Source organism: Thamnophis elegans, chromosome 1 (assembly GCF_009769535.1).
Source record: "Thamnophis elegans isolate rThaEle1 chromosome 1, rThaEle1.pri, whole genome shotgun sequence".
Lineage (NCBI taxonomy): Eukaryota > Metazoa > Chordata > Lepidosauria > Squamata > Colubridae > Thamnophis > Thamnophis elegans.
In genome coordinates this window covers 112,158,466-112,183,046 of record NC_045541.1, presented here as the reverse complement: position 1 = coordinate 112,183,046, position 24,581 = coordinate 112,158,466, and the positions used below count along the sequence as shown (strand labels likewise).

The 24,581-nt window shown below is 38.2% G+C and overlaps 1 protein-coding gene across 3 annotated transcripts in view; it reads left to right on the top strand.

Moving 5' to 3' along the window:
- The window catches only part of ACTN1 (actinin alpha 1), a 128,784-nt gene that overhangs the window by 73,219 nt on the left and 30,984 nt on the right, over positions 1 to 24,581 (top strand). For all 3 annotated transcript variants that reach the window (XM_032227805.1, XM_032227788.1, XM_032227798.1), the window contains exons 4-11: positions 2,227 to 2,313; positions 3,981 to 4,068; positions 6,627 to 6,705; positions 9,023 to 9,104; positions 11,181 to 11,266; positions 20,781 to 20,873; positions 22,905 to 23,135; positions 24,254 to 24,401. In XM_032227805.1, the coding sequence (XP_032083696.1) occupies positions 2,227 to 2,313; positions 3,981 to 4,068; positions 6,627 to 6,705; positions 9,023 to 9,104; positions 11,181 to 11,266; positions 20,781 to 20,873; positions 22,905 to 23,135; positions 24,254 to 24,401 (894 nt within the window). The remainder of the gene's footprint in view (positions 1 to 2,226; positions 2,314 to 3,980; positions 4,069 to 6,626; positions 6,706 to 9,022; positions 9,105 to 11,180; positions 11,267 to 20,780; positions 20,874 to 22,904; positions 23,136 to 24,253; positions 24,402 to 24,581) is intronic.

The window sequence follows — 24,581 nt, the reverse complement described above, 5'->3', positions numbered from 1 at the left end:
ACCCCATTGATTTTGGATGCAAATTGTTATCCCTGACTGTTTCTTTCAGAATTTGTTTTTAATTATTTCCATTGCTGCTGCTGCCGCCGCCCAGTCATAGATAATTCAAAGAACTAAACTGGAAGAGCTGACATTTGAATGAAGTTGTCTTCTATTGGCACAATTGTTAATCAGGCCTGCTGTCAATCATGAATTTGCTGCCTTACTTCTCTTGGAATGCTTTTGGTTGATTTTATTGTTTGTCACAGCCAAATATTTAGACTGGATTTGGCATTTTTATCTACTTATTGAGTCCTTCCCAAGGATCTGGGATAGACAGATGTTGATGTTTGATAGTACTAAATGTTCAAGAAACTATCGTTGCAGGATGTAAGCTGTTCTGAGAAAAGCTGCTTTTTGCAATTGACTGATAGTGAATTTGTCAATGCCAATGGTGTTCAAATGTGTTGTGATTGTTTTAGAATGGCACCCAAGGGGCCTATTGCTATTGATACTACCTTTGCTTTGTGTTGTTGTTGCTGTTGTGGTTTGTCACACAGTCTGCCAGATGTTCAGACTAGATTTAGCATTTTTGTCTACTATTGAGTCCTTTCCAATGACTTGGATAGGCAGATGTGGATATTTGATAGTATTGTTATGGTTCATCATACACCCAGATGTTCAGACTGGACTTTTTGAAATCTGCATCTCACCATATTTTTTTTATGAGAGAGACACTCTGTCTGACTCCTGATTAAGTAGGAGTGTTAAGTATGGTTGAACCTGTGGCTACCTCTCATCTTTCTCAGAGCATACAAGGCCCACAACCACATCAAGGTAGTGTCCCTCCAACAACACTGGGGGTGTTGTTATTAGTATTATTGCTGTTGTTATTAGTATTATTCCTGAACTAGGAGCTTTATATATGCACCTGCTGTTAATACTGATGTGATTTATTGGAGTGAATCCTTCAGTTGATCTAGGCAATTCTTTTGAACAGCTGAACATTTCAAACAATAGCGTCTGTCTTCTGGATATAAGGTGGATATAAACACCTTAACGCTAATTAATATAGCTTAAGATAGTGTTATTTGGATTGGGTGGGCTTGATAAACCTTTTTTTTCATGTAATAGGGCAATCAAGTTTCAAGTAATTAAAAGAATTAACACCTTTCTGGTTAAACATAAAAGTTTTTTTTTCTTATCACATAACACTGTTAGTTTGATGCCAAAATATCTGTTATAACCCAAACTGTATAATGAACGACCACTTAAATAAATTCTGTGGTTTTACCACCTGCATTTTATTTCTTCGCTTTTACTTTCTCTGTTCCTACCACCCATAGCAACAGTGGGTTTCTATATATTCCTTTCTCAGGGCAATGCTCTACGAATCTCATTAGTGATCCAGGAAGTCTTATGCAACAGACGAGTCTTTAAGAAATCACAAGATTCTGTTGTTTTTGTAAAGAAGGATATAGCTGCATCTCTATGGAGTTCTAAGTGGAGGAGAAATGTTTATGGAAGTGCCAGCATTTTATTGTTAATTTTCAGCTGCAGGGTCACAGCTATTAGAGGAACTCGCTAGCTGAAATCCTGGGGGAAACCAAAATCTGCTGGGAATCTCTGAGCATCATATTGGCCAGAAAGACAATCTGATTTCTTTCTCTTGACTACCTTCAAGATTCTTCAACCAGTTGATAGGAACTGAACTTCCTTATATGTGCTGATGTGGACAAAGGCATTGTGTAACGCCAGTAAACATGCAGCCCATTTCTAAATATTACAAATTGTGAAAGGGGGCTAATTCACCAAACCAGATCATATTTTTTTTTAAACATTGACTGAGCCCAGCTGTTGTTTCTGGTTTTTAAAAACAGGTTCTCATGCCAACCGTCTGAAAGCAGGATGTGCTAAAACCTAAACTGTAAACTGTCTTCAGCAGTCAAATAGAAAGGCATCATATACATCAGAAAGATATTAAACAGAAAGATATTAAAAAGAAAACCAAACCGTTCAAATCAGATCAGAGAAGCAATAAACATTCAGAGGATTTTGATCTTTTTCTCCTCAGCGGATGATTGCTGATCTTCTTCATAAGTCCAGGGAGTTTTTAAGTGCCTTCTGCCCCTCTTCCCATCATAGGCTTCAGGGGGTGTCTGCTGCTGGATTAATAATTATTTTAAGGAAACATGTTTGCTTATTTTTGGTTGTTCAACTGCTACATTTCTTTTTTTTTTTTTACAGAGATTGTTGATGGGAATGCAAAAATGACCCTTGGCATGATTTGGACCATCATCCTTCGTTTTGCCATTCAGGATATCTCAGTAGAAGGTAAATCCCAACAGGTTCTCATCTCTTCCAAGGATAGTTATGACGAGGAAGATTATATTACGAGCTGCCTCAAGGAAAGAGCATGAAATCTATACACTGAATGAAGGATACTGGCACGTCAGCTGGAAGTTAGTGCCTCCTCTGCTTGATTAATTGCACTGAGGTATCTGAAAGTTGCTCCTTCTATTTACAAAATGCAGAGTTGAGGAGTTCCAAGTCTGGATTCCCTGAATTGGCAATTGACACATCCCTGAATTGGCAATTGACACAGACTGACAGACTGACAGCTTTCATGACATTGTAGAGCATGCTTCACTTTGTTATTTATGTCATTTATGTTATTCTGACCTGCCTAGGCATTAAGATCTGCAGGGGATGGAGAGTTTTCCTTCCAAGATATTTTCTGCCTATCCACATTTTGGAATAGGCTTCCTTAGGTGTCTGGGTTAGTTTAACTTTGTGAAAGAGCTTCAAGATACATCTCTTTAGTTGGGCCTTTTTATTCATTTAATATTATTTTATAGTTAGTTCATCTTTGTAATTATTGTTCTACGTTAATAATTGTGAACTGATTCGTTGTATATGCGGCAGCATATTGACAGGCCCGAGAAAGAAAGAGGACGATTTGATTTTTCGAGTACTGAAAAGGTAGCCCGTGTGTGCTCTTTTCTGGGACACGACCCAGAAGAGGAGCTGGGCAGGGGGCATGCGCACACCATAAAATGCACTTCCGGTTTCCGGTGGACACATGCACATGCACACCAGCCAGCTAGACTTCTGGTTATTGGTGCGCATATGTGCGCGATGATCAGCTGGCTGGCATGCATGCTCCCACCGGAAAAAGGAAGACCAGCTCTTCCAGTTTATGGCATTGCTGCATACACGAAGGCCAGTAGATCATCACGCATGCGTGCACTCCAAAAGCCCAGAAGAGGAATGGGGGACACCGTGTGTGCCAGGCGGCATGCCTCTGCATGCCATAGGTTCGCCATCACGGTTGTATTTGATCTAATGGCTAAGGCACCAGGCTAGAAACCAGCCTTAGGCATGAAAGCCATCTGGGAGACTTTGAAACAGTCGCTCATTCTCTTCCCAACCAACCTCACAGGGTGGTTATAAGAATAGGAAGGAATATCATATATGTTTGCCACCTTGTTATTTATAAAAAGAATGAAGACTGGATGTAAATGTAAGCATTAAAAATTAAATGCTGCACTTGGTCAGTCACTAAAATAATATAATGCACAGAATCAAATTGATATAAGACTTGTCTACCATTCCCATCACAGCAATATTTTTTACAAAGGGAGTTCATCTTGAAAAGTTATTGAGCCTTCTAAAGCTTCTACCTAGTTATCATAACTTTTGAGTTGAGTAAATTATTATTTTTTTCACTGCTAGGTTGCTAATTTTAGTTTGTATATTATTATTATTGGTATCATTATTATTAATTAAAATTTGCTGTGGCTGTTCAATTCAGAAGACTCTGGGCTGTTTTACTGTTACTTTACTTTTACTATTTTACTCTGGGCTTTGAACCTTAAACTGGTTCTTGGGAGATTCTGAAATGCAAATGAAAGGAGCCATCCACGTTCTCTTCAATGGTTTCAAAGGTCAGAATGATCAAAGAAAACTTGGAACTAATGCTTGTATCTTTTGTTTTGTAGAGACATCTGCGAAAGAAGGGCTTTTGCTGTGGTGCCAGAGGAAAACTGCCCCTTACAAAAATGTGAACATCCAAAACTTCCATATTAGGTAAAAACCATAGTTCTCTGAATATATTGCTTTTCTGATATGTCACATACCTCAGTTGCACAACCAGTGCCTGTCCCAAGTTGGAGGGGGAAAAAAATCATCTAAAAGATTTGAACGCTGCTTAGTGATCAACTGGGCTGTTCTTAAAACTCACGCTAAGAACCTTCGCAATTAACATGAACTCTTAGATCAGGGGTGTCAAATGGCGGCCTGCGGGCTGGATGTGTCACGCGCAGGCTATGCAACCTCAGCTCCGCGAAGGGCATGATGGCAACATGACACCACGAGTTTGACACCCATGACTTAGATGGAGGAGGATGGAGTGCTTGTGCTCTCGAACCTACCTTCCAGTTCAGGATTTGAAGACTGCAATTGGCTAAAGGTTTCTTCCTCCGTTACCATGGCATCAGACACATCTTCAGGACTGGGGTTTCTATCAAACAATGTTGCATTGATGCAACATAAACTTTGCCCTTTCTTTACATGTATGTGACAATATCCCTGCGAAACAGTTGGACCTTGTATCACAAAACCACAATGCTGCTTTCATAATTTGTTTCTTGCTGACCCACATGCAATTCCCCCTGGTATTTATGTTAAAATACTGAAGCTTTTTTTTTAAAAAAAAAAAACTTTTATCCAGCCAAGAGAAAGATAGGACCAGTTCAGACTATATTCCCACTTTGCTAAACTAAAAGTTGTCAAGATAAACATGAATTCTGGGCTCACTTTCCTTCTTCGTCCCTTCGTCTGTTGTTAACTTTAACAGCAGTTCTTTGTTATACTTGAAACATGACAGCAAAAGTCATTTCGTGTTGGTTTATTCAATATGCAAATGGAAAACTAATGTTATGCTGTGGTTTAGCAATCTATGGAGAGTGGTTTAAAAGAACTTTTATAGGACTTAAGCTATGTACAGTGACATGTAAAATGGCTCTTACATTACTTACAAAGTAATTAATGCAAACTAATGGGTTGAGGAGCCAAGGAAGGGAATGTAGTTGCTACTGCTACTGTTTTTCCTCCTTCATCCTTGCCTTACAGAGGCTTCGTTCATATAACACATTCATTTCAAAATGAACATTTTGTCTCGCAGACTTGTTTCTATCTCTGTTTGTGTATACCTCGGTTTTGAAAGCTTGAATGATAAAGCTAGGGCTGAGTTGATCATTAACGGTGGTTGATACCAGCAGCCCAGAATGGAAGCAATGCATCATGTTCTAATGACATGTTTGTCCATTTACTTTCTTTACTGTTCTCCTCCTCCTGAGCCCTTGAAATACAGTTAGTCAACACAACTGCCAAAAATCTATAAAGAAGTAAAATTAAAAGGAATATTATATCTTGAGATGCAGCAAGAGATGTTGACGTCCTTATTCTTTCCTCTCCCATCTCAGTTTTGTTAAGGTACAGGTAGTCCTCGAGTTACAACCACAGCTGAGCCCAAAATTTATGTTGCAAAGTGAGACATTTTTAAAAGTGAGTTTGTCCCATTTTACGACTTTTCTTGTCACATTTGTTAAGTGAATCACTGTTAAATTAGTAACACGGTTGTTAATGAATCTGGTATCCCCATTGACTTTGCTTGGCAGAAGGTCACAAACGAGGATCACATAACTCCATGACACTGCAAGCGTCATACATGTGAATCAGTTGCTAAGCATCCAAATTTTGGTCATGTGACCATGGGGATGCTGCAATGGTCATAAAAAGGGTCATGTCACTTTTTTCAATGCTGTTGTAACTAAGTGAACTGTTGTAAGTCGAGGATTGCCTGTAAATATATTCCACCCATTTAAAGAATACAGCTCGTGTCTTATGTCACACTGTATTCCTTTTTACATTTATAGACAAACTGGAATCATTATTTACCAAAATTGGACAAACAACAATGTAACATTATTTGACTGCATATACACATTAGTGAATGATAAAACAATATACCTTCTTTATTTTTATTCCACAGTTAGTTCGGTACCAGGTCCTTCTAAATATGAAACCGGTTGACCTTTCAAAAATGAATAGAAACTTTGATTAAATTCAAGGACAATTAATCTCTAGATGGTCAACTTGTTTCTTTCCCCACATGGTGGCCCACAGTTTGAATTGCCCCTGATTGTTGTCTGTGCTGGCTCAGGATGAAGAGAGTTGTAAGTTAATAGCATTTGTAATTTTGGAAGATAGCACTAGCAATAGCACATAGACTTATATACAGCTTCACGGTGCTTTATGCAGTTTACAGAGTCAGCATATTGCCCCCAATAATCTGGGTCCTCATTTTACCGACCTCAGAAGGATGGAGGGCTGAGTCAATCTTGAGCCGGTGAGACTTGAACTGCCGAACTGCTAGCAGCCAACAGTCAGCAGAAGTAATTCGTAGTACTGCATTCTAACCACGGCCCCACCAAGGTTCATGCCATCTATATCAGCCGTATTCTCTCTGCCAAGTTGTGTGCAGAGAGAACACTATTGATTTAGACTGTCTTCAGTTTGCTTCCAAATTAGTCATCATGTGCATCTTGAAGAATATAGCTAATTGTGTTTCATCTCTCTTATAGCTGGAAAGATGGTCTTGGTTTTTGTGCATTGATCCACAGACACCGTCCAGAACTTATTGATTATGGAAAACTAAGAAAGGTACTGTATTAGACTTTGATTTGGGCTGTCTCAAGCTCATAATACCAAAAAAATAAAACCTTTGGATAATTCTACCTAAGATGAAATAGATTCTCTGAAAAGTTCAGATGAAGCAGTCTTCTTTGACCTCCAAATGTGCTGGACTGACTCCCATTCCAAAACACATGTGGAAAGCACCAGGTTGGAAAGAGAAGTAGTTATATACTAGATCAGGGGTGTCAAACTCAAGGCCCGTGGGGTGCTTAGATCTGGCCCAGAGGGCTGGCCTGGAAACAGCGATGGACTGGCCCATGCCTCTGCTAGCAAAAATGAAGCCCGGGAGGGCCGCATGCTCCATTTTTGCTGGCAGAGGGTTGCAGGAGGCTGTCCCAGCTGAAAATAGAGTTTGGGAGCCTGTTTTCACTGGCAAAGCACTTGGGCCACCACAAGTGATGTCCAGCTGGCCATGCCTACCTTGGCCACGCTTACCCCAGCCCTCTGAGGTCAAACACAACCCTGATGCAGCCCTTAATGAAATTGAATTTGACACTCCTGATCTAGATTAACAGCAGATTGATGGTTCCTTGGCATTCAGAATTCTAGCTCAAGCAATTCAAATGCTTGCTTCAATTTGCAGAAGGTAGAAAGATAGCAGTTGGTGACATTTCAATAATGTTTAGCATGTGTTTGCACAAAAGTGTATTAGTGCAGTTAAACCTCCTAATACAGTTAAATGAACTTTTCAGAAGAAAGGCATGGCTGCTAAAGCTGAATATCCATTACATCTGACTTTATTTGCATCAATTTATAGATTATAAATAATTACACCAATGATGTAAATTCAATCAACTGTTGAAATTATTTTTGATACAGTTTGATTTATTCATCATTTTGGGAAGGTATCTGAAGGGAAAAAATGTCCGCAGTTTCTGTAGTTCACTTAACTGAGGTCTGATAAATCACTGTGATTATAATTTTTGTTAAAAAGTTAAATCCTATTGCCGATTCTGACTAAAAGTTTTGACACCCATTTAATTTATCAGTAAGTTCTAAAAATGCTTTTCCTCAACTGCCTCTAAGTTATAATAATTGGATATATTTCAGCTAACAGGTCATATATGTTACAAAATAATAAAAGGCATACTGGAAAATCAAGTTAATCTAATCTTTCTTTGTTTAACATTTATAAAAAGAAGGACAATTTAAACAAAACTGTAATAATGATTGTAGGTTTGCTCCAAATGTTATCTATAATATAATTCACATGGTTTAGTAGTTAATTAAAATGGATGTTTCAGTAGCTTTTTAAAAGGTTCTTTTTGTTCCTTGAACATTGTTATATTCAGTTCCCCAAGTTAAGGGCAAAAGGATTTCATTTTCCTCCTTTAGAAGAAATGTCTTAATTGTCAGCTCCTAGAATGCTCTTCTTCATAGAAGGGTGTTTATGACGCTACCTATTCAAAGCGTGCAAAATTCTCCGGTTTCCCTTCTCCTTTTTAAAAAAATGTGAAAATAGTAGAATTAATGACAAGGCTACATCTTCAGTTTCTTGTAGTGTACATAACCTGAACTGAGATGTAAATATATATATATATATGTATGTGATAATCAAGATCAGCATAAAATAATAAGCAGATCCCTCAAAACCCATAAGTTAACCCATAATACAAGCAAAAGCAAACATCAAAATGTATACATTTTGCCAAGTATCAAAATAATAAATAGTCGTGACCACACCAGATTCCAACGTTCACTCACAATATGCTCTCCTCCTGTGCTAATTGAAGTAAATAGATCTTAATTGTTTTCCTGAAACCTACAAGAGTAGGAACAATGTGGGTCTCCATGGGGATTGTGAATTCCACAATCAATGGGGGCATCAATCAAAATGCCTATTTCCTAGGTCCGGTCAAATGATAACCTTGAATGTGCAGGACTTCGAGAGAATTGACTTTGTTTGAATGTTAGATGATTATGCAAGAAAGCAGGGTCACTGAAAGCCATCCTTATCCATAAGAGAGTTTAGTGGGGAGAAATATAATAATTTTTAAAAGAAAATTAAAAGCATAGCAATCCCCTCTGTATAATACAGTAATAAAAATTACTATTAAAATTCTCAAAAAGCTAAATAAAAATGTGCCTATAGGTTATTTACAACCTTGAGAAAATAGAAAGTAGTTTTTCACGAAGAAATGTGCTTGATAAGACTATTGTGCTTTAGTTACATTTGTTTCCTCTGTTTTCTAGCTTTTCAGTAAAGTATACTATGCAACTGATGACTATTGAAGTATTTTCTTGTAATATGTATTTATTGCTAATAAAACCATTATATTTTTAGGATGACCCTCTTACAAATCTGAATACAGCTTTTGATGTGGCTGAAAGATACTTAGATATTCCAAAGATGTTGGATGCAGAAGGTATAGTAAAGCCCAGTTTTGCTTCCTTCCTCTTCCTCCCACTTCCCCCAAAAGGTTCCTTAAAATGCCTTTATGTATTTATTAGAACCGAGATTCTTATTAGGTCATTCCCTCCTTATCACACATTTAGATCCATTTAGATCAGACTAAGGCCTGATACATCTGCAGCAACCACAGTCTTAACCTATTGGTCAAATTTTTGGATCCTGCACAATACTAATGGCATTTGATTAATAGGATAACAGAGAAAATATTTGTGTATATATCAGTAGGAGCAGCACAGATTTGGGACTTTCTAACATGATCTGTTAAGTCCTGCATGATTTTGTTCCAGTCATGAGATCCTATCATGGTCATTAGCTCCATGTAGTAGCAAAAGTACGTAAGCTGGGCTAAGACAAATAATAGCAGAATGGCATTCATGCTTTTTTTCACTGGTCCCTGGTGTGCTTTTTGAGCCTCAGTAATAGGTGCACACCTGTCTTTGACTAACTCAGTGTTCCACCTTGGGCAAACAAGTCAAATTATTCAGCAACCAGTGATATGATAGCAATCTACAATACATAAAGAGAAAATAGAACAAAGGACTAGTCATCCTTCATTGTTTTTTCCCTTTTTAAATAGTTTATCTTGACATTTTACTTTTTAGGCCACTGTCCTTTAAATAGGATCAACACAGGTTCAATATAAACCCTGTGTTCTTGGATATCTGCTTATAGAATACTGATGTTAAATACTCATTTTTGCTCCCTGTGTTATAGAAATCAACACTGGCATTGAATGCTAGTTTTATCATTGTCTTTGTTTTTCAATCCCTTTACATTGCCTTTTCTTTTTTCCTTAAAGTTTGTGAAAATGATTTATTGTTTGCTAAGCTCTTTCGAGTTGTTTCCTTCCATCTAGGACATGAATTTTGAGAACTGTTTCTAGAATAAATCTTAGCCATATACAGAAACTTAGGACACCCTCTGCAGGATGTGACGGCCAGTCTGCCCACTGTTTAATTTGCTTAAGCCTTCTCTAAAATATCTCAGGACTATATTTCCCAGAATTTTCCAGTTATCAGTTCATTGGCTAAGGGACTCTGGAACATGTAGATCGAGATATTAGAATGCACCACTTTGGGGAACAGTCAAAATCAAACAATGATTTTAATGTTCACCTTTATGCTCTGCAAGTAGTTTTAGGTAAGATTCCCAAGACCTCATGTTCTTACAGAGAGCCTCTGGACTTGGTGTCTCAAGGTAAAGAGTTTAAATGGAACCCCAACAAAACTCAAAGAAGAAATGAATAGTTATACCACATCAAAGTATTTTTGTATTAGAGACCATCATGCTCACTCCTTGTCTTCCCCCTTATAGCAGCAAGGAAGGTGCTGTGAAAAACATTAATTTGAAAAATGATCAGCACCTACTCTTATAATCAGTTTGGCCTAGTGGTTAAGGTACCAGACTAGAAAGTAGGAGACCGTGAGGTCAAGTCCTGTCTTAGCCATGAAATCCAGCTGGTTGATTTTGGGCCAGTCTCTCTCTCTCTTTCTCAGCCCATCTCACTTCACAGGGTTGTTGTGGGAAAAATAGGAGGAGAAAGGTGTGGTGGATATATTCGCCAACTTGAATTATTTGTAAAAATAATAAAATTGGGATACAAATAAATAAAATAATAATAAATAATAATAACCCCTCAACAAACGCTTGGAACACTCAGGCCAAAAGCAGATTCAAAACAATTGGCAAATTTTGGGTGGAGGAACAATAGTAGTTTCATTTAGTACAGTAACTATCGAGAAGTTGTAAGTTCCATATTTTTGCTGACCTAATAGACACCTACCTATTGTCAAGTGCTAATCTGCACATTTCTCAAAAATCTTTTTTTTTAAGCAAGGGGAAAAGAAGCACGAATAACTTCCCTTCAACGTAGGAGAGCCTTCTCCTAAGCAGATCCAAAGAGGCCTTTGTAAAAAAAATGTGCAGGAGCTAAAGAGTTATTCCATTCTTCACTTGGTGCCCCTAGTACCTCACTTTTCTCACTTCCCCTAAGTTAAGATGCTCTTTAACTTCAGGTTTTCTTTGACAGACATTGTTGGAACAGCCCGTCCTGACGAGAAGGCCATCATGACCTATGTTTCTAGCTTCTACCACGCCTTCTCAGGAGCCCAGAAGGTATCACAGGATTCCAAGCTCCTTCCACACAGCGCACCTGGTCTTCTTGCTAATGTCCAAGCCTCTTTCTTGCTCTCGCTTTCTCTCTCTCTTTCTCTTTCTTTCTCTTTCCTATCTAGCTACGGGCATCTTTGTTATTATTATTTGAGAGCAGCGTTGTCTTAGTGGTACTCCAAGTGTATAGGAATCTGGGAGTGCATATTAATCAAATACAGTTCTACAGTCAGTGATGCAATGCCAAGCCATTCTCCGTATAAGTCTTGTGGCCTCTTTAAAAGCACTAGAAACTCTCCCTTGACCCACTCAGTGCAAGCATTTCTTCTGAGGTGATCTTCTGGAACACACATTTTAACCAGGAAAATAAATAACTGGGCTTCTGCAAAAAAGTTTTTCCATCTCAGCAATACAACTTTGTGAATGAAGTACTGTAGAAGTTGACAGTTAAATAGCAATCATGTTTTGCTGATGTCAGAAGACCTTACCCCCTCAAAAGAAATTGTCATGGGGTAGTTCTACTTGTTTTGTAAAACTGTACAATCTTGCAAATGGCTGGATTTCCTAGATAAATATGTTTACATTCTTTTCTTTTAATCCCCTGAAATCTTGCTCATTCTCCAAGTAAGAACTTGTCACTGAAGATTATAATTTAATGAATCAATTGTCCCTTGTTATCTCAAAATTTGTTCTGGATCAAAGGGGCTTTGCAGTGCTATTCACATTTGCTTAGAAGTAAATATGATTGAACTAATCCTGAGTTACTGCAATGAGCTGTGGTATAAAGAAGAAACTACTATTTTATGTCAGGTGCGTGGATGATTTAGTATCAAGATTCAGGCTGACAGATGCTCCCCATCTTTCATTTAGGAGACACAGATGCGTACTGGGTATATGAGCATGAAAACAGAAATTTGGAAAATTAACCATACAATTCCAAACAAAAATGGAGTATGAAAGTGGATGAGATAAGCTTGCTTTTCTCAGTTTGAACTTGCAAACCACTTCAAAAAGGCATTAAAAACATAAAATATGACTCATGGCAGCAATAGATAGAAGAGTCATCAAAATCCCCATTTACAAAATAATTCTGGACTAAATGGGCTTGAGGTTTCTTTTCAAAAAATGTATGTTCTTAAACATATGTGCTTATTTCAAATATTGTAGGAATTCAAACAGATGACTGTCAAACCTGTTGAACTGCGTTGAACTCAACTTTAAGATAAGCCTCTCACTTTTGGTTTGAGAGAGATATGTCTTCTAAAACAAAACAGAAGCAAATCTAAAACATTTGTTATTGTTTTTCAAACTTTCCAAATGATTAAATACTTTCAGTATGAAATACATTTCCAGAATTCCCCTATGATAGCACTGATCTTATAATTGAGTTCAGTCTACCATTTCTTGAATAGTAATCCAATATCCAATCTGATTATATAGCATAGTTGATTTATGATATTTCTATATTGGGCAAGGGATTAATCCAGAGCTTTTTTGCTGCACATGTCTGAAATAACAAGCATTCGCTCCTTTATTCTGCAATTACAAACCAGGGACTTCTGGGGATTGGGTATATTTCATAAGATGACAATAAGGCAGCTGATCTGTCTGACCAGAAGGCTCACACAATGCATATAATATATTTCTGTGAGTGGTTGTTTCCCCTTGGCAATAATTCTCTCTTTAAGGAAAGCTAACATGTTGAAGAAAAAGCAAGACTTCTTTGTTCTGATATAGTAACACTTAGTAAGAGAGAAGTTCTGTTGATGAGAATGTTCATTCATAGTAGTCATGCAACTTGGAAACTACACTGTTTTCGAAGGGAGAGCTGGCAATATTTCCCAAGATATAGTTTGGCTCTAATTTGCCAAAAGGTTTATTCACTTAGAAGAGGGCTATACGGTAGTTATCAAGTGTTTTTTATGAGCAGAAAGGTTAGTAAACAAATAACTCATCCAAAGAAGTTATAACCTTGTTTCATTTTGCTAGGTCTACTTTCTGCCAGGAGTTGGTTTCCTAGAATCTTAATTTTGCCCATTTCCAAGTGGGTTGGATATACTGACTGTGGAGTTGTGTAAAAGAAAAAAGAAAAGCAAGTTCAATAGTGTCACGTAAAACTGACAGGGGTGGTGGTAACAGATTCATGGAGTCCACAAAGCCAATTCTGCCAGTCATACTCTGATTCAAATTCCCAGCACTCCGCATGGAAATCTGTTTGGCCTCTCCTGCAATGCATGATGGGAAGTTTCCCCCCTCTCTTATCACCCATGACTGTTTTATTTTATTCTGTGTGCTGCTTCTTACTTTATCCTTTCAACCTCTTCTCCTTCTTTGCACAGATATTATAGGCACGCTAAGGCCGGATGAGAAGGCCATTATGACCTATGTTTCATGTTACTACCACGCCTTCTCAGGTGCGCAGAAGGTGAGCCTTTACTCCTAACCACCCCTCCTCCTTCTCCTGTTTCCTGCCCACCAAATTTAGAGAAAAGTATTATAAACTCTTACAGATATGGAATCCAGTGCTGGCTTTCATTTTGAGCTCTAATATTATCATTCTTAATATCTTGGGGATTAAAAAAAAAAGACCATTATCTTTGCTGAGCTCTCTGTTTCTTTCTTGCAACATAGAAGAACTCTGCATTTTCCTGGACATAGTTGCCCGTCTGCAGCTCCCAGACTGTATTGACACTAATCCAAATTAAGGAAACACGTTCTACTTTATTTGACAACGTTCATATCTTCTCCAAGTGGGAAGCTTCCTCAAAGTCTTCCTTTTCTCTGCAGGGTGCAGAATCCCTCGGAACCTCTTAAGCCTGATAGTTCTTCAAGACTGATATAGCACTAGTCTACTATTTACAGTAGTGAAACGGTTGGGGGTGTTTAAAAAAGGCCAGTTTACAGGTGTTTTAGTAGTGTGGCCATAACTATCATTGCACTAGAGGGTGAGAGCCTGCTGCAAGTAGAGCTCAGCCACACTTCTTCTTTTCAGATGTTTTGCAAGTGCAACCACACAGACTTCAATGTGGAGTAAACTGGGGCCTGCACAAAGAGGCCCCTTTTAAACTCTTCCAATGTTTTTTCTTCTAAAACATGGTTTCCTCTCAAATTTAATCTTTATTCTAGTTCTTGGGATAGGTAGGACAATCTTGAGGGGGGTTGGGCAAGAAGCAATGGGTGGAAACTAATCTAGGAGAGAAGCAACTTAGAACTGAGGAGAAATTTCCTGACAATTAGAACAATTAATCAATGGAACAACTTGCCTCCAGAAGTTGTGAATCCCCCAACACTGGAAGCTTTTAAGAAGATGTTGGATAACCATTTGTCTGAAGTGGTGTAGGGTTTCCTGCCTAAGCAAGGGGTTGGATTTGAAGACCTCCAAATTCCCTTCCAACTCTGTTGTTCTAATTCTAATTCTTGTGAAGGATAAATTAGAAATATCTCATAAATGGAAGGAACCATGACTCTTTTTTCCTGTGAGGGGAATAGAATAGAGATCAGGCAGCCTTTGGCAGAAAAAATATTAAGATGAGCAAGGATGAGCAGAGCTGAGTTTTCTCCCCAGGCTATAGTTTCTGTATCTATATTGAAAAAAGCTGTACATGAATGCCATTGTATATGATTTGTTTCCTGCAGTGGAAAAAAAGCCAGCCATTCAAAAGGTTTTATTTCTGGTTTTTTTCAATAAGTGAGAGGATTCCATTGCTATTGGCTACATCTACGAATAGTAGAGTTAAAGATTCCAGCTTGTTTACAATTGTAGACATAAATGTGCTCTTTAGGATATCATAAAAAAAAAACAAATCCCTTCTCCCCTGTTGATAGTGTTTTAATATCAATGTGATCAGAACATGCCTAAATGGACCTCCCCAAAACAACTTTTTTTAAAATAGAAGACAAATGTGTCCAATTTGCCAGATCCACCCTCAGCAAAAGACTTCTCAGGAGTCCTTCTGAAGATCCCAGGTCTTTCCTCCACATGAGGAGAAAACTCTTAAGGCCACTTTAATACTTAAATACAGTATAAAGTCCTGTCCTACCTTGCTTTCCCCAACCTGGAACTCCCCTTTTATGTGCTGGAAACCCTACTTTGGAGTGAAGAATTACATTTGCATTCCAAGGCATCTTTTGGGGGGTACAAGTTGGAGTGTAGCTATATTAATATCTAGTCCTAAGGCTAGATTGTATTACAAGAGTTTCTGCATACTCTTTCTTTTTCTTGCTTATCCTTGCTTCCACCTCTTTGTCTTCTTCTGCCACTCAGTGATGTTCCTGGCATTTTTACTTTCTGTCATTTGCGATGTTTTCTTATTCTTTCAGCTTTATTTTGTTTTTTTTTAAACTTTCTATAACCATCTCTCCCATGGTTCCCCCCACCCCATGCCATACAGCTAGCTGCTCTTCCCTTGACTTTTTTGTACTTGGGCACAGCCTGTAATTTGCTTTCTATGGATTCCCTTTCACTGATTGTTTGTAGTTTGTAAACAAAAAAACAACCAACAGCTTACGTATGGCATTCAGAATTGGCACTAATGCATTTATCCATACCTGAGTATAAGCTACCAAGGGGAAAGCAGCCTTTAGCCCATGTTCTTATAGCTTCCTGTTGGATCCTTGTGCTCACTTGAGGACAGCTGATGTGAGCCTTAATCTTACTCACTGCCCAAGGCAATCTTAGAAATTTCATCCTTACTTTCCATGATGTAATCTTCTTATAATAACAATTAGCATGCACATTTTTATTCATTTTCCAAAATAATTTATCAAGCCTATAGGGTTTCAGTTCACATTAAACTAAAATATTATGAGTTGAAAGGCCCAGTTCATGTGTAGCTGATAAGCTGCATTCATTTCTGATTGAGTTGTTTCCAGTAGTACCTCATTGTCACCTTGGAAATGATAAGAATTGGGCCTGGACCTTAACAATGTGCTTAGTGACTATTTTAGAGAATATGTTTTGCAGAAGGCAGTTAGCAGATCTTTTTAATGTGTGCAGATAGGTTTGTGTTTTAAAAGCACACATTTTACTCATTCTCTCTTTTATGTAAAAAAAAAGTTTAGTTTGAGAAAACTGGGATATAAATTGAATTTATATAAATTATTTTAAATGGAAAACCCAGGTTTTCAAATAACCGTGTCACCAGTTTACTAAAAGCTTACCTACTAAAAGCTTTTCTAAAGCTGTTTCAGTGCTTAAGAGACAACATGGATTATAAATACAAGTTTTATTTTAGAATGGTGCCAAAACTTTTGCTCAGTTCTGCTTGAGATGGATGGAAAATCCTCTTCTGTAAATAGTATGAAATGTAGCAGAAGGCAGAGTATATACACCAACATATACAGAGTTGGTTTTTAAACTTACCATATTTACAATCAAAGAGCTTTTCGGTTTCATTTCTTTGGAAAGTAGCAATTTGTCAGAAGTTTTCAAGCAGGTTTCAATGTTAACTGAAACCCTTGTCAACAATATATAAATATATATATATATATATATATATATATATATATATATATATATATATATATATATATATTCATTCTCATTTTAAATAACAATTCACTATTTCATTTCTTTGAGTGATAGGTGAACACAACTGTTAAAATAACATTTCTATCCAGCAATGAGTAGATTCTATGTTTAGTCTGCAATTAGCAATGTTACCCATCTTGTTAGAAAGCTTTTCTCAGTTAGAAAATTTGTTAGATTTGTTCTCACGGAACAATAACTGGTGTAAAGTTTATTAAAAATAATGGTTCATGTATCTGCATTCCCCAATTAGAAGAATTGGACAAAACCATGGGTTAGATGGGGACTGTGGGAGTTGAAGTGTAAAATGTCAGCCATGTTCATAGGACATGTTGGGTCTGGCCCAGATAATGAGTAACAGTCTTACCTGGAATTGGTCAACAATCAAGACAGAACTATTGGCTGACTTAGTTATATCAGAAAGAATCCCATACCTCTTTGTGTAGTTGATAGGCTTGTGCTCCCTGTTTTAAGATTTCACAAAAATTGAGGTTACTGACAAACTCATACTTCCTATTTTGTTTCACAAAAAGCCCCTGACCAAGTAAATTGTGTAAAAGTGGGGAGTTGGGGTGGGAAACCTTAAGTTTCACATCCCCACAATCTACCTGAAAGGAAGTGAAATAATTAAGAAATACACAGCTACTCTAGTTTCTCCCCTATGTATCCTAGGACTGGAATTCAAGTTTGCTTTCTTTCAGAATCTCAAATAATGCAAAGGTCCTTGGTTTAGGTGAAGGCGTAACTCACTCGTCAACTCTAGGTACACAAGAGGCACAATGAGGATGAATCTGACTCAGAAATGGCCTGGCGGGACCTAATGGGTGTTTCATTGGCTTTGGAATGGGATGACTTGCCCCGGCCAACTTGCATGGCCAACTCACCGTGGGACAATTCAATGCAGGATAATTCAAGAGAGGGAGAAAAGGGACAAGTTACTCCATGCTCTGGTTGACCCCAGCCTTGAAGAGTTCTAACTTGAGAAGATTCAAACCTGAAGCAATTTACTGCAATTTACTTGCCCCTCTCTAGAGTTATCCTTGGAGTTGTCCCTTGGGGAATTGGCTATAGCAAGACAGATGGAATGAGTTGGCCAGACCGCATTGGCTTGGCTAATGGTCTCCTTGAACCATGGCCATTTTCGAGGGGATCTGGGTGGGGAGGCTTGCCCCAAGGATTTGGTTCCTCTGAAGTTTTTTCCTGATCCATTTCTGTTAGCTGGCAGGGCTAATCCGCACTGAGTGCGTATTATTTTGATGCAGACCTAGGAGCACATGGTTATCTTTTCAGTCTCCATCCCAATTCTTGACTAGGTGATTTATTGTGATGTCACTCCATTTCTCATTCAGATTTCTCATTACTGCTACCAGCTCTGAAGGGGAGGTCACATGATCAACTTTCTGCTTCTTTCATTCTGTTATACTGAGTCACTGAAGGTACAGGGCCCCTGCCTGTCATGATGTGTGTGTGTATATAGGGTTGCTTTTCCTTCATTTGATTTGTATGTGTGTATGTATCTGGGGGGTGTTATCTGAGTATTTCTCTAAATATACACTTGCTATGGTCAGTTTGCTTCCTTTCCTCCCCAGCTGCTTCTAACTTTCATAACCCTAAAGTGCATGAGCATTTTTAATTACTAAATTGGTACTTATAACTTGTTTTTAATACTTTACTTTGTGGATTTCTGGAAATAAAGCCTTTTAATTCAGCTTTAGCCTTTTTTATGTTCCCTGAAAAAATTGATATTGAGTTTTATTTTGGATTAACTTAGAAGCAAAGTGCATTCTGCAATAACCATGTTTATTCTGTATTTTTTAATGTGATAATAAAGCGAAGAGGTGAGCAAAACGTGTAAAATCTGCAGCTCTCAGAGCCACTGCAGTTTGGCATCTTTCAGGGAAATTCCGTGGATGTGTCTTTGTCCAAGCTATTCTCATACTTAGTTCATTAATTAAGATGCACTTTAAAAAAAAAACTGGACAGTGACCCAGAAAAATGGTGCATTCTGATGAGGGAAACTTTAGGACAAACATAACTTGGAAGAAAACTTTTTTATTCTCAAAGGACAGTAAAAAAAAATACAGTTCAAAAAATCCCTTCAAAATAATTGGATCCTTGATAGAGGAAACGATCAGTTCACATAAGTCCATAGATCAGTATTTTTTATTCTGCATTATACATATACAGTACAATATATTTTATGAGCAGTTAATGTGAAGAAGTGAATTTTATAACATAGAAAGCTAGTTTCTTGCTTCCCAAACCAGTGCCTCAATATAGCTACTTACAGCTGGAATTTTAACCTCCTGCTTAATTAAACTGGTTAAAAGTATTTGCAAGAGCCAAAGCACAATGTTCTGCAAACAGGTGATTAATTACTGTATATTATGTGGCATATCTAAAACTAAGCATGAGTCAAAACCAAGACTTGGTTTGGAATAAAAATATATAAAATGGGGCTGTCAGTTTCCAGATTGCTAGAAGAATCTTGTGGAATTTGAAAGCTTGTATTTTTATTGGTCAAGGGAAATGGAAGCAAATGGAAGCAAATTATTATTATCTATTCACAATAACGTGAAGTCACAGCTGCCAATTCTTTAGCTGGTGTTGGCCCTTATATGCATTGAGTTCTTCCCAAGAATCTAGGATGTCAAAATGCATCAGTGAAATATATTTGTGCGGATCCAAGTAGGGTGGCCTTTTGCAATTGACAATTATTAACTGACTTCAATACAAGCTTAAAAGTTCAGAGAACACTACTGTACTGCACTTTAATTAGAAGATGCAGATCACATGTGCAAAATAATAAAATAAAGCAATGATATAATTAAACATTTAACCTAATTTAAAAAAACCCTGCAGAACATAGTTTCTTTAGGATAACATTTTTATTATGGCACTTTTAAACCTAGGGCACATCCATTTCCTAGAGAAAAAGCAAGACATTTTTTCTGTTTTGTTAATCTCCTTTTTTGATATCAAATTCTTCGTACCAATCTGGTTGTCAGGATCAGAGGAGATTTGAAATAACTGACTATTTTCTACAGAGTATGCTTTGGATGCTACATCTTTCATTTGGGATGATATAGCCATGTATTTTAAAATACATATTTGTTCATTTTGAGTATGATTATTTATGAATTTTTTTCTTTGCTTCTTCACTAAAAGTTTCTAAAGCAAAAGCTTAATTCTCTGAAAGCTTAGTTCTCTGCCATAGGAGATCCCATATAGTAATGTAAAGAAGTATTTGAACACTTTGGAACAAAGCGTGGACTTCGTTTGTCATTTATTTTGGCCATTGTGATAGGATACAGAAGTTCAAACATGCTAGAGATTTGGGGTTACTGTTTGCTAGCAACCAGTAAAACCCACAAGAACAAAAGACAGAAAGTTACAAAACAGCTGCTGCTGTTTTTAAAATAAAATTATTGTCAAGTAAAATTTTGCAAATAATTCAATTGAAATAATATGGCAGCATCTATAACTCCCAACAATCTCCCAGGATTTTTCTGGATGTTCAAAGGGACAAGTGATGTCATGTGTTATGAGAACATTTACATAATTTGCATGGTGATCTTATGACCCATGTGACATCGTTCTATGGCTTGTGCCAAATGCCTATCCTCATAACAATGCAAAAGACCGTCAGGTATTTTTTTAACTGGGATCTGAATTCAGGGCTTGTTGCTTTTCTTCCACTTCTTTACATTGATTATTTCAGGCCCTTTTATCATTGATGATTTTGTTTTAGAGGATGGGGGGGAAAAAAACCCCAAACATTTCAGGTTGGACAAGTTCACATTCAGACTGAAATTCCCAAAATGTGCCTCTCGTCCTAATCTCCCAGAAGTGGTGGTACTAACAAGTTTTTGAAGTATTAAAAGAAAACAGGACAAGTATCATTCTCTTAGACATGGGTTGGAACATGGGACATCTTTGCTAATGAAACTGTTTTTGTTTTCTTCTCTTGTTCTCTTTCTCTCTTGTTAACAGGCTGAAACGGCAGCCAATCGCATCTGCAAGGTGCTGGCTGTGAATCAAGAGAATGAGCAGCTAATGGAAGACTATGAGAAGTTGGCCAGTGATGTAGGTAGCCTTGCTTTCAATTTCTTCGGTGTAGCCAGGGGAGTTCTTTGGAATAGTTCAATTTAGTGGAGTGCAGCAGCAAATGTGCGAGGAGGGAAGAAACAGAGCAGCACTGTTGTTTACAGCATGCTATTTTTATTATTCAGTAGGTTTATATTACCTTCCATGTCAACCGTGGGCAGCTAACAATATTAAAAAGCGCAACGCGTACAGAATAAACACAAAACCTATGGAAAACACCAGGAAAATTATTTTAAAAAACACCTGTCCAACATTTAACATAACCAGAAGATGGGGTTTGCATCCCCAAGGTCCCAGGCTTCAGAACCGAGCCAAGACTTCAAATCCTTACAGCAGGCCAACAGCAGGAGCAGGACTAATCTAATCTCCAAAGGGATGATATTTCAGAGTGTACACCCTATGAAAGAAAAAGCTCTCTTCTGAGCCTTATCAGCCCACACACGATTGGGATCTGAAGCATGTCTCTCTTTATGGTCCAGATGGGACAGGTAAATACAGGAAAGTCAGTATGGAATATAACTGTGATGGCGAACCTATGGCATGCATGCCACAGGTGGCAAGTGGAGCCATATCTGCCGGCACGCAAGTGCATACACATGCCAGCCAGCTGATTTTCGGCCTTCCGGAGGACTGGGAGAGGCTGTTTTCACCCTCCCCAGGTTCCAGGAAAGCCTCCGGAGCCTGGAAGGGCAAAAAACGGGCCCAACGAGCATACCAGAAGTTCGGAAGTTTGGGGTTGTGCGTGCATGCACATGGGGGGGGCACTTTGCATTATGGGTGCACGTGCACACTCGCATTTTTGGCACACAACAATAAAAAGGTTAGCCATCACTGGAATATAACAATCAAAATCTTTGTGAACAATTGCAAAGAGGGGTATGCTGTTGCATGGCTCTTGGGTTCCTGGAACCGTGGTTTAATGGAATATTTACATTAAAATAGCATTGTATCCAAATAGATTTTTAATCTATAATGAGTACTAATATCAGAAGTTCATACTACTAAAATATCTGAGTTCTGTAGTGATTTAAAAACAGTGTGTACAGAACCAAGGTTAAGTAGCCAGATAATAATAGATAAATATAATAATAGATCATGCAATCTGTAAGATAAACAGATGCGCAACATGACCCAGAGTCAGCTTTCTGAGTTAAGGTAGACAGGAAACATGGACAGATGAGCTAATTTTACTTTATTGTGAATTTACATTAACAGAATCTTGAAGTCTGAAAGTATTCTGTGTATCTCCCCCCTCCCCTCATATCCTTTACAGTCCAAGAAACTAGGGAGGATATTTTCTGAACCTCTGGCATTGCATACATCCCTGCTTCAGGCTGCCTTTTATCTGACCATTCCCTTGGCTCCATCTCCTTGTCTCCCAAGGTCATTCTCACATACCATTACACTCAGGGAGAATCTGAATGTTTGAGCAATTATCTTTAATCAAGACAGTTCCACAAGACATGAAGAACTGCTGCCTCTCCCCTCAGGCTGTAAATACACCAGTCCTCTCTCTTTAGATAGGTCTCTACCTAATACTAAGCCTGCCTCCCAAAACCAGTGGCAGGGATGAATGAACAAATTTGTTGTGCAGCTGTAAAGACAAAAGGGGGAAAGGCTCCCTCAAGCTGAATTGAATGTCTCTCTGTGTGATTTGCCTGGCAGTAATAATGAAGAGATTTGTTGTGGCCTTCTTCCAGAATATTTTAAGACTTCCCTATCTAGCCAGAGTCGTGACATTGTCATGCCTGCAAGCCATCTTTTCTTTTTGGACTTTTTGGATGCTATTTGGAACCCTGACAGACATTTCCATGTAACCTTCCATCCAAATGTTAGTTAAGTTCACGCTACTTAATTTAGGGGAAACAGCCAAGCTTGGCTGTGGGCTGCTACCTACTATGGAAGTAAATGCAAAACTTCCCAACAGAAATCAAAGTCTTGGCCAAATTTAATACTAGCTATGATTTTAGTTTCCAGAAATTTTGACTTTTCCCTTCTTGGTATTTCCAGCTGTTGGAATGGATCCGGCGCACCATACCATGGTTGGAGAATCGGGCACCTGAGAACACCATGCAAGCCATGCAGCAGAAACTGGAAGATTTCCGAGATTACCGCCGCCTTCACAAGCCTCCCAAAGTCCAAGAGAAATGCCAGCTGGAAATCAACTTCAACACATTGCAAACTAAGCTGAGGCTTAGCAACAGGCCAGCCTTCATGCCTTCGGAAGGGAAAATGGTTTCGGTGAGTGTGTTAGATTAATGAATTCATACACAATGACTTGGCAAGATGGGTTTCCTACTGTTACTGTTGCTTTCATGGGCCAGTGGAACTCGGTTTCCTAGAACTGAACATATATTGGTTGCCATGGGCTTTACTACAACTTGTAGTAGCCACAGATTATAAATTGCCAAATGATACCTCTCTATTCTAGCAGGTTGTCCCTTCTGGAAAACAGACACCGCACATGAGATTTTTTGTTTTAACCTAAGATAACTGAATAATAAATTCATATAGTTTTTAAACAGGTTTGTTAGATTTAAATCCATCTTCCTTTCATGAGCTTAAAATAATATTTTTGGTGCCCTTTCCTCCAGTTCCCCCCCTCCCCCTCAGCTTGTCCTGAACTCTCTTGAGGAGGAGAATGAGAATGGTCAATAGGGGACTTGAATCCAGATCTCTTAGTCCAATACCAGATTATACCATGGTGGCTGTTTTAGAACAGAAATCTCATAGTACCAAAGATCTACATATTAGAGAAGGCAGACAGCATCTTCCTAGATCAGGGGCATCCAACCATGGCAACTTTAAAACTTATGGATTTCAACTCCCAGAATTCCCTAGCCAGCATCCACAACTTACAAAGTTGCCAAGATTGGTCACCCTTCCTTAGATGATGACAGGAAGTGACCTCTTCTTAAAGAAACTTCCTTAATAATAAAGAGGAAAATCTAACAATTACTGGAAGGGATTATATTTCTTATTATCCACATCTTTGAGCAAATCTTTCACCGCCATATCAATCCCAGGAGGGAAATGAAAATACATCCCTCTGCAGGAGAACTTCAGGCCTTAGCAACTTAAAATGTTTGGTAGGGAACCTCCAAAGCTCTGGCCCAGTCCTTTCTGATTACAGAAGTTAACTGTCTTTAGCTCCCATCTTGTATTGTCTCAGATCCCCCTTGCCAGGGCTTCATCATTTGTCTGCCGATCTATCAGCCAGTTTTTTCCCCACCCATTCATAATGTGATTGTAGAAGCTCCTCACACTTAATTCTCACTGTGTTGAGAAATGTTTTGATTATTTTGAATCCATCTGCCTTTTCTTGATAGTGTTATGCTTCTCCTCTGGTTATACTACAGGATATAAATAATGCCTGGTCTGGCCTGGAGCAGGCTGAGAAAGGATATGAGGAGTGGCTGTTGAATGACATTCGACGATTAGAACGACTGGATCATCTAGCAGAGAAGTTCCGGCAAAAAGCTTCCATTCATGAATCCTGGACAGAGGGTAACACAACATCTAAATGTGTTCTATTATTATTAGAGATTTTTGTAGTCTAGACAAGATAGAAACCGGATTATAAAAACCATCAAATTAGTAGGAACAAAACTTTGAGACTGCTTTAACTTGCAGGATTGATGCATATGCATTAGAAGGATTGGATACAACTGTTTATATACATAAAAG